The sequence below is a fragment of the Mangifera indica genome, chromosome 20 (assembly GCF_011075055.1).
Source record: "Mangifera indica cultivar Alphonso chromosome 20, CATAS_Mindica_2.1, whole genome shotgun sequence".
Taxonomy (NCBI): Eukaryota; Viridiplantae; Streptophyta; class Magnoliopsida; order Sapindales; family Anacardiaceae; genus Mangifera; species Mangifera indica.
Window position 1 is genome coordinate 3122559 of NC_058156.1, and position 11525 is coordinate 3134083.

Sequence of the window (11525 nt, forward strand, 5' to 3'; positions counted from 1 at the left end):
AATTTGCGCGCTTTTGTCTCTCAACGGCTACACTTCTAGACATCCATTAACATCGAAACTACATCATTTTAAGCGTTCGAAACATTCAAAAACATCCATATACATAATTCGACATATTTAGGGTTTCAGTGTAAAATCCCTAGCCACCATCGTAACCACCAAAACTGACGCACATTCTCAGAAAAAATATTTTTACTTGGTTTTTCAACATAAGGGTAAAAAGGGTAAAAAAAATACGGTTTGCTTATTTTGGTAAAACTTTTCTAGGGTGGCCTAAAAACGTATAAACGCTTAAAATTTTGCTTATTTTAATTAATTACCCCAAATATGAACTAAAATTTAAAGTAAGAGCAAGGGAGAAGCAAGTAGATGGGCAGTCAAGTAATCATCCTTATTCCATCTTTTATTTATCTAGTTTTAACCCAATTGTGAGAATTTTAGTGAAATATTATACTAAATATATATGATACGATCATGCAATTGCCCATGGCCATCGACTAAGTGAAGTTAAACTAGTCGTTTCATTTTAGTTTACAGTTTTGAAGAGAATCAGCATCTGAGAAAACCTTTGAAGCTGTCACATTTTGCTTTTTTAAACCCATCCATCAATCTTAATAAATATTAATTTGCATCCGTATACCCACCCAGGGAAGATGATGAAAGGTACACAAACAAAGAAAGATGTAGTTTTCCAACTATATCCAAATGGGTTCCACAGAGCTTTCAAAAACCTAACCACTTTCCTAATTTCCAATCATTTTAATAGTACACACTTCCTCTCAAAATTTCAATTTGGAATTTGATGAACGCTACAAACACCTTCATACAAATTACTTGATATCCAATATTTGTTTGTAAAATGTTACTACAAACAAATATAATTTGGAAAGCATATGCATGAAGTGATTGATAAAAGACTTCTTCTTCTTCTTCTTCTTCTTCTTCTTCTTCCATCAACAAGGAAAGATAATTATTTTTGAGTTTATCAAAGTCAAATCATATTATTATATAACAATTTAAAAAGATTGTTGATAAGATTCAACCAATGAAATATAATAACTGTGAATCATTCCTCATCTATCTTATCAACATGACTTACTATATAAACTTAGCATATACATAACTAGGATTATTACCCATTTAATCAAAACACTGGTTAATAGATTTTGCATGCCTACATAAAAGACAATTTTGTCTATATTTCTTGTTTTAGCTTATAATAGAAGGCACTTTGATTTAATTGCCAAAATTCAAAAGAAATAAACCAATTAGGGTTTTGGGTTCTCATGATGGTTTTATTTTGTTTCTCAATAGTTTTAGGTAATAAAAAAATAATGACGTAGGACATAATTTAATTTAGAAACCTAGCTGTCCACATGGGCTTATCACCTTTTTATCTTCTCATCCTGAGCTATCTTGATCATACTTTAAGGTCAGCACTAAAATTTAATATAGATTGCTTGACTAAATTACAATAACCAATTGAATATGATAGATGATACATCATATTAGGTAACCACTATTTCATCTCACATTAGTTTACTCAACAAAATTAACCATTAGAAAATGCAGCCTATACATTAGCTGAAATGATTGATGCATAAAAATTATTTATTTATTTTTATTTATATGGAAAAAGTTTACTTACTAATCCAAAGATGCAACATTGAGCAATGCTGCCTATACATAAAGTAAATAGCATTTTCCCATCCAAGGTTTGACCCAAAAACACTTCTCCTACACTTGTTGGCATAAATAACATTTTTCCACCCAAAATCAAACTATGTTTAAAAAACTAATGACATAAGGGTAAAATAGTAATTTTATCATCCATTAATTTCATTTTAAACATAATAATTTAACTTTTAGAAATGTTTAAAAACTTATAAATTAATATTTAAGTTTTTTCAAAAACCCCCATATATTTTAAAACTATAATATGATTCCAATAATTATAATATAATAAAACTATGTATATCTATTTTGAGTATATATTTGATAGTGTCATTATGTGATTATGTAATTTTAAATTTAAGATAAAATAATATTCAATTATTTGATTACACACATAAGTGTGTAGCCATTTGTGTAATGAAAATGGATACACATAATAATGCTTATTGTAAAATAACATTTACACTCATAATTTGTTACATTATATTTAATTCTTTAGTTTTGTAATTATCATTTTTTGAAATTACTAGGGTAGATTTATATTTTAAAATTTTGAAACAGATCCCCAATTTTTTTAAATTTTCAATAATCCTCTAAAAGTTTTCAAAAATTATAATTTAACCCTTATATACAATTTTATAACAAAGATACTTTTATTTATAAGAAGAGACGAAGAAAGGGTAAGAGTAAAAACAGAAATTGGAAATAAAAGACTCTTTATATAATTTGAGTATATAAAATGAAATTTTTGTTAATTTAGGGTTATATAATAATTTAAAATTAAAATAATAGAAATAAAATGTAAATTACTCCTATGCATATAAAGTCCCCCAATTATTTTGTGCCACATGTAGTAACACTTAAACAGTTAAATATTAAGCAATTTCATGTCTTTTGTGATTTGCTAGGTATCCAATTCAATTCAATTCAATGGCAAATGAAGCTTTAATTTCAAGAAAATATATTATTAATTTCACACTTGCCAAGTTGTCACATTCTTTTTATATTGAAGGTAGGATTAATACAAGCCGGCGGAATATTAAATTAGAAATATGTAGATATTATATATATATATATATATATATGTGGATATTATATATGTGTCGGCTTTTGAGCATGGGAGATTGCATCACTCTGTTATGTCATGATAAATCTTTCGAATTAGCATAATGCATAAATAACCCGCGGTTTCTTGCCTCGGGAAACAGCGGCCAAAAGACTTATTCCTACTTAAGAGTTGTTGAGGCGACCAAGTTCCACGGTAAATTTAAAAAATTTAAATATTTATTTTTTTATTAAAATTTATTATAAAAATTACAGATAAAAATATTAAAAAATAAAAATTTATTATATTTCTTTTTTTAATTTAAAAATTTATTAATTTTCTTTTATCTAAGAGTTGAAAAATGATCATTTTTTCTTAGAGTTATTTTTCTCCTCCTCTTCAACTTCTCTCTCACTCAGGCCTCTCTTATCACCTTTTTTTGTCGTTTTTATCTTCAACGAAAATAATAGAAGAGAGAGAATATTGATGATCGGAAAAAAGATGATTGTTAGAAAGTAAACTTTAAGAACAAATTAATCACTTTTCAAATTTTGGATAAAGAAAAATTGATAAATTTTTAAACTAAGAGAAAAAATATAATGAATTTTTAGTTTTTTAATATTTTTAACTAAATAATATTTTTATCTTTAATATAAATAATAAATTTTAACAGAATGATAAGTTTTTGAGTTTTATAAACTTAATGGATAAAATCTTATCATTTCAACAAACTTTTAATTGAGAATAAGTCTTTTGGCCATTTCAAAAAGAAAATTATTATATAATTATGCTAATTTGAAATTAGAACAATTTCTGTCTATTAAAAAGAAAGAAGGAAAGAAAATCCAAATTGTACATTATCAATAATGTCAAGACTGAACTCCTTTGATCTTTGCTTACATATTAAGAGAAATCAGATAATATTTGATATTGTTTAACAATTTTTTTCGCATTCTCCATAGCATCATCATTGACTTTCATTGGATTAAAAACACGCATCATGACTAAGCAACATATGAAAAATGTAGTGGACTGGCCTAATGGAGTTGGCAATTTGATGATAAAGAGAACCAACTCATTTTTGTTTATTTTTGCCTTTTAAATTAGGGTTTTGATTTTGATTATTGATAGCCTAAAAGAGAGTCATGTGATCATGATATTGAATCTCTATCCCAACATAATCTAATCGGTATAGAGATTTTTTTGATTTTATAAGAATCAATTTTGAAAAAAAAAAAAGCTTTCACCAAATAATTTTTAAAAGAAAATTTTTATATGTATTTACACTCCATGTCACAAGTTTGGTTCTTAGATATGCTCTAGATGATGAAAGAGAAACATATCTTGATTTTTCTTTTTCTTATCTTTTTTTCATGAACACTTTTACGCCGTAGTGGGTATCCAGTTGCAAGTTTTTCCTTTTTTAGGGTCTCAAAAAATGTGGAACAACTGTTCAGCATATTTTTCCTTCTTAATTAGTTTCCTCCATAATAATTTTTAAAAAAATTACATACAGCTCTTTTTATTATTTTCCAGTTTTTATGATTTATTTATGAAAGCAGAGAGTAAATTTTTGAGTGGAATAGTTTCATTGTTAGAGGTGTGAAAGCAGTGTTTTAGGTTATAATCCTCTGATAATGATGTTATTCATAATTAGTAATTGAAAATTTTATAAATATATCCATGATTATAATAAGCTCAATAAATTCATTTAATTTTGGTGCAACAAAATGGGTGGGTGGGGTGATTAATTATAGGAATTCACCTCCACCCATTACAACAATTTTCATATATATATATATATGTATGCATTCAATAATGTTAAATTTTCTTGCAATTATATAACGTCAAAGTAAAGTATGATTTATCACAAATCACAAGTATTGTTAAAAGGGGAATAAAGCTGGCGCTGGGAAAGGCGAAAAGTTGAACTTTTGATATGAATATGGATATCCAGATCCAGTCCAGTGAGGTGAGGATATGGAATGCAAGCAACATATTCTACAGCAAAAAGTATTAGCTTAATTCAACTGCCTTTTAACAGAAGCAATATTAATCTAGATGTTAAAATCAAATATTAATGTTAATCCCAATTCTGATTGGATGTTTAGTCTTCTTGGAAATGATGATAATGAATTTTAGGTAGTTGGAAGGGTGATTAATCAGATTAATTGTTGAAATTAAAAAAGATTAGATTAGTTCAATAATGAAAACAATGCGTCTCTCTCTTCTCTGCATCACATTGTTTGTTTGTTTTATATAATGCTTAGTCACCACACACTACCTTGTTCCTTCCATTGCAGACTCTCTTTTATTTCCTCGCCACTTTTGCATTCCGCTTCTTTATATAAATATCTTCTCTGTTCTTCAAGTTACTGCTGTCTTTACACACCCACTTCTTAAATTTTCCTCATAGCTCTCTCTTGTGTATAATGTAATCTTGCTTTCAGCTCTTCTTGTTTGTTGCTTAATGCCCATTTCCTTCAAACTTGAGTAAACCGATTTTCCAATGATGTCAGTCATGCCCTCTCGTTAATCCTGCTGTGTGGTGTCCTGCCTTTTCTTTCTGTTTATATTGAGGCCGATTTGCTTTAGATCCTGTTTGTGATAATGGGGTTTCGTTAATTTGATTTTTTTTGTGCTCAAACTTCAAAAGTTCTCCCCTTTGACTTGTGCTTTGGTTCAATTTTAACTCAGCATGTAAAGTTATGTAATGTAAGTTTTCTTGTAATGCATTTTGTTTTTGTTGATGCTCTTTTTGGCGGGATGAGTAAGTAGAAAACATTTAGTGATGGATCTTAGTCGTTGTGTTGAAGTTAGTCGTTAGTTGAATTCTGAGGATATGGAGAGCATCTGTTCATTCTGTTAAGACTTTTTTCTCTGTTCATTATGGATTTTGTTCGCTAATATCTTTGATTTTCATACATGGAATCTAAGTGATTTCAGCATAGACTGTTAACTGTTCTTTTGTTCTTTATAGCCAATATACACATCATTCTTTATAGACTACACTAAATTTAATTTTTTATAAATATTTGTACTTAATTATGCTCCCAAAAATGGTGAATCCATATTTTTATTCTGAAATTTTATGTGAGGAATAGGACATACTTGTCTTTCTGCCTATAGGTTCTTCTACTTGTCTTTGCTTATGCAAGTTTAGTTGCTAGGTTGGCCTCTCGAGTCACTTTACTCTGTGTTTCAAGCTTGTGTTTAGAATTTCATCAAATTTGGTTTTCCCTTAAACAAATAGGAGAGGGTGCTAAAGCCTCAATTCTGTCCTATTTGTTAAAAAATTGAATTATGATGGAAGAAACTTTTGTTCCCTTCCGTGGAATTAAAAATGATCTCAAAGGAAGGATCTTATGCTACAAGCAAGATTGGACTGGAGGTTTTCGTGCTGGTTTCAGGTTTGTAACCAAGACTAGAGAGAACAACTTAATTTTCATAGATTATTTTCTTATTGTTATGACCTGCATTTTTTTCTCAATGTACACAGCTTGAAGTGCTCTACAATATCAGTATTTTTCTAAGCTTATATATTTTCTGTCATTTAGGATCCTTGCTCCAACAACATACATATTCTTTGCTTCAGCTATTCCAGTTATATCTTTTGGGGAGCAGCTTGAAAGAAATACAAGTAGACCATTCTTAATAAACATTTCCCCATCTTTTTGGTGGTTCAAATTGTCATTTACTGAGATATACTTCTTTGGTTGTATGTTACAGATGGAAGTTCGACTGCAGTGCAAACCCTTGCATCAACATCACTCTGTGGTATTATCCACTCAATTGTTGGAGGACAGCCCTTACTCATACTTGGAGTGGCCGAGCCAACCGTGTTGATGTACACCTTTATGTTCAACTTTGCCAAGGACCGCAAAGATTTGGGTCAGAACCTATTCTTGGCCTGGACTGGATGGTATCAACTTTTTGAATCATTGAATAGTGCACCCAGAGTGATTTCCTGGTGATAGTTAAATATCTTGTGTTCTGTTTGGTTTTCAGGGTGTGTGTTTGGACGGCTCTGCTGCTCTTCTTGTTGGCCATTTTAGGTGCATGCTCCATAATTAATCGATTTACACGGATTGCTGGTGAATTATTTGGTCTGCTGATTGCAATGCTTTTCATGCAGCAAGCCATTAGGGTGAGTTCTCTTCATGAACTTATGTTATTAAGACCCAGATAGAGCTTAAGGAGGGTTGGAATATTTCTGAAGATACTTTATATGAAGTTCTAGAGTAATTTTAGTTCCTAGCATAATTTTTTTCTTAGTATTAAAGTCCAACAAATTATTTAAAAGAGCACTACATGTACACAATAAGACACTGTAGAAACTCTATTTTCTCAATACTTCCAACTAATGAACATAATTCTATAGGGTGCTGTGGAGGAGTTTGGTGTTCCTAAGACAGAGAATCCTAATCAGATTGTGCTTGAACCCTCTTGGCGATTTGGCAATGGCATGTTTGCAATGGTTTTGTCTTTTGGCCTTCTTTTTACAGCACTAAGGAGTCGTAAAGCTAGATCATGGCGCTATGGTTCAGGTAACAGATCACTCTTTCAATTTCATCACTTAAGACTTAAGAGTTATAATTTTTTAAATCATTTAAGTAATCTCATTCTTGTAATGCCATGCAATTGTTATTTGAGGTTAGTGTATCTCAATTGTTTAAGCAATGCATGTGATCTTTTTCCCTTAGTTTCCCAGTTGGGAGAAATAACATTGGTTCCTTTACACTCTATCAGCTCACTGACTGTTGGTTGGGATTTCAAATCTATAGGTTGGCTAAGAGGATTTATAGCAGATTATGGGGTCCCTCTAATGGTGCTTGTATGGACTGGTGTATCGTACATACCTGTAAATGATGTTCCAAAAGGGATTCCAAGGCGACTTTTCAGTCCAAATCCATGGTCTACTGGTGCATACTCAAATTGGACTGTTATCAAGGTGAATCCTACAAAACAAACTGCCTGAAACAGTCCTAAAGTTTTGCTGTCTCATCCTTGTCATGCAAGTAACTGATGCTTGTTTAGTTGTACAGAAAATGGTGGATGTGCCCCCTTTTTATATAATTGGAGCATTTATTCCGGCAACTATGATTGCTGTTCTTTACTACTTTGATCACAGTGTTGCATCTCAACTTGCCCAACAAGAGGAGTTCAATCTGAAGAAACCATCATCATACCATTATGACCTTCTTCTCTTGGGTTTCTTGGTGAGCTGTTGTCTTGACCGATATTTTAGCTCATCTGATATTTTATCTCATCTGATATTTTATCTCATTAACTTAATGATATTCAAAGCGCACAGTCAATATATTTTTGAGAATACTTTCTGAGCAGGTAATATTATGCGGTCTTCTTGGCATTCCCCCTTCCAATGGTGTGATTCCTCAATCCCCGATGCATACAAAAAGCTTAGCTACCTTGAAGCATCAGGTTATTTCTAATTTACTGGATTCTTAAACTTATTTTTTCATACCCGAAAATCAATTTACTGATATAGTATTTGTTGTAGTATGCACTGTTGCAGGGTTTCTAATTTCCAAATTTTGCTCCCCGTGACAGCTTTTGAGGAATAAGCTTGTATCAACAGCAAGGAAAAGTATACAGAAAAATTCAAACCTGAGTCAATTATACAGGAACATGCAAGAAGCATACAATGAAGTGCAGACTCCGCTTGTTTATCAGCGTCCATCTGCTCTGGTATATTCATTTGCATTTTCCTTTTGGATTGATATTTATTTCCTTCGTTGCCGTAAAATAAATTTCAAACAGGGATTGAAGGAGCTGAAAGAATCCACAATCCAACTGGCCTCAACTTCTGGATACATTGATGCCCCTGTTGATCAGACCGTCTTTGATGTGAATAAGGATATTGATGATCTTTTGCCTGTTGAAGTCAAGGAACAACGTCTCAGCAATCTGCTTCAATCAATTATGGTTGCTGGTTGTGTTTCTGCCATGCCTCTCCTGAAGAAGATCCCAACTTCTGTTCTTTGGGGTTACTTTGCCTTCATGGCCATTGAAAGCTTGCCTGGTAATCAATGCTGGGAGAGGTTATTACTGCTTTTCACTGCTCCAAGTAGAAGATACAAGTAAGTGTATCTTGATACACGCAGCTATAAGTTGCGTTATATCATGGGTCCTAAAATATATCGTTCTTTACAAAAATAAGACATCTTATTCCCAGCTTTTACTTTTCAGGGTCTTGGAGGACTATCATGCAACATTGATTGAAACTGTTCCCTTCAAAACAATTGCCACCTTCACAATTTTCCAGATAATTTATTTGCTTGCATGCTTTGGCATTACATGGATCCCAATAGCCGGGGTCCTTTTCCCACTGTTAATCATGCTTCTTGTTCCACTGCGACAATATGTGCTCCCTAAGTTTTTCAAAGCAGCCCATCTTCAAGACTTGGATGCTGCAGCATACGAGGAAGCTCCTGCGGTTGCTTATAACATGACAATTGAAGTAAGTTGTCTAAATGCTTTCTTTTTTTTCATCTGAGCTTGATCACATATCTGGTTGGAACTTGAAACAGAAAGGGAAAAGAAAAGACGAAGAAAGTGGTAGGTGGTGCTTCTGCATTCTGCTATATCTATGATGAATATCAGACTTAAGAAAGTTCTAGCAAGTCAATTTATAGTATTTAGTGCTAGGCACATATAGGATTGAATTTGATCTGATCTGTTTGAACTCAAATTTGACCTAAGATTGAATAAGTTGAGTTTGAACTAAGGACTGAACTCGTTTTTATATAAAAATTTGAGTTCAAATTGATCCGAACATTCGAGTTCGAGTCAATTTGAATTGAATCCAAAATAAAATTGTCTTCAATTCTAGTTTGAGTCTTAACTCATTAATCTCGAATCATTCTCAAACTAATTTTTTTGGATTCAAACTAATCTTGAAATAAATCTTATTTGGACTCTATTTGGATTGAATCTGGCTGTAGATAGATACATGTCAGTGGCCGACCCTATACAACCTAATATTTTTAATGCTTTGTTGCAATGCACAGGATGAAACTCAGACTAGAACTACTGACATTGATGGTGGGGAAATTCTAGATGAAATGGTTACTAGAAGCCGTGGTGAGATCCGCCACATTCAAAGTCCCAAAATTACCAGTTCATCTCCAACTCCACTTCAGCATATGAACCCTTCTTACAGTCCACAGGTGTCAGAAAGCACTTACAGCCCCCGTGTCAGAGAACTGAGGGGGGAACGGAGCCCCGGTTTGAGTGGAAAAGGAATTGAAATAAAGCATATTCCTAGTCCTGGACCATCTGGTCTTGGACTAAGCAGTCATGGTTCACCTCCAGTCTAAAGCCACAAATGCAAAAATTGGGTGCGTTTAAAGGTCAATGGTGCTCGAGAGGTCTTGTGTTTAAGCCATGTAAGTAAGTTTTAGGTGTGCCTTTTTCTTCCTCTTCATTCACTTCAAGTGAAACTGATGAATGAACCAAACCACCTTGTCATATTTATCAAATCTGTACTTGATTTGGATAAAGATGCTCATGAATTCATGTCTCTGAAGCTTCTAATAATTCATCTCCTCGTATATTAAAGGAATCACTCCACTTTGTCTTTGTATCTCGTCTCCTTCACTTTCTGACAAATGAACTTACTCCAGGGAAATGAAGGATTTTCTTTCTGGATTTTCTAACCTTTTTAGCTTTTGTACCAATCTTTTTGAGACTCCACTATGATGTCATAGCTTATTCTTGTTGAACTAACAGGATCGATTAATTACCTTAAGAAAGAAGAAAGGGTGATAAAAATGGATATGAAAATGACTAGCTAGGATTCAGCAGCCATGCCTATTTCTGGGTTACAGAAGCTATTGCTAAGCATACAATGCATTCCACTGTCTCTATTCTACTTGTATCAGGGGCCCCAAATTCTGAGTTACCTTGTATTCTTCTTGGATACTTGCATAGCTTTTCACTGCCATGAGATAGTAATAACTATTGATACCCCCGGTTAGAGCCCGGGCTCAGAAAAAGAAACTCAGATTGTAATCTTCTTACTTTAGAAGTTGATGTCTACAGTCTGACTGATTTAATGTGATTTAAAAATTTTTTCAAATTAAACTTAAAAAAATAGTTTAAAAAAATTTCAAACTAAACCAAACAATTTTAGGTTTTAAATCAAACCAAAATAAACTAAAAAAACTATAGTTCGAACATATTAAAATTATTCACGCATAAATATATATTATTTAATAAAATTAATTAAATGATAATTTTCTAGAATATAATATAAAGATATCAAATAAATATGAAATATATGTATAATATACGTGTAAAGAAATTGACAAAATAAGTGTGGAAAAAAAAAAGTTTAACCCCTAATTAATTATTGAAAAATTATGGCATCCGAATCAAATTAAAAGTTTGATTTTAAAATATAACTAAAAAAAACTTAAATTTATATTATTTTATATAAAATAGTTTCTTTTTTCCCTCTCAACCTATCTAGCAATAACGAAATATCACTTCGTTTTCTGTTTTTCTAATCGAGGGTATCAAACTTTGGTTTTTTTTTTAAATTTTCGCTTTTTTTGTTAAATTGATCAAATTTTAAAATTTTTTTTAATTAAAAATACCAAAGTATTATAAGCTTTCCAAAAATTTTAAATCAAATTGACGTGACAATTTTTTTTATTAACAACGTTGACATGTACATTTTGTTGCACTGACATAGGCATTTCATAAGATGATAAAATGTGTGTTGTTGTGAATGTTTGTAATCCATAAAAACCTCAAAATTTTTCTCTAAATTTATTTTCAT

General features: G+C 31.6%; 1 protein-coding gene across 1 annotated transcript; it reads left to right on the forward strand.

The window, feature by feature from the left end:
* The first annotated feature begins 4889 nt into the window (after window positions 1-4889).
* On the forward strand, window positions 4890-10322 carry LOC123204708 (probable boron transporter 2). Its single transcript, XM_044621500.1, has 12 exons — window positions 4890-6129; window positions 6277-6359; window positions 6449-6641; window positions 6728-6866; window positions 7101-7266; window positions 7504-7670; window positions 7765-7938; window positions 8066-8161; window positions 8291-8428; window positions 8501-8820; window positions 8930-9200; window positions 9751-10322. Exons 1-12 carry the CDS (start codon window positions 6023-6025, stop codon window positions 10057-10059), a joined length of 2163 nt encoding a protein of 720 aa, XP_044477435.1. The 5' UTR covers window positions 4890-6022; the 3' UTR covers window positions 10060-10322.
* Window positions 10323-11525: the final 1203 nt, after the last annotated feature.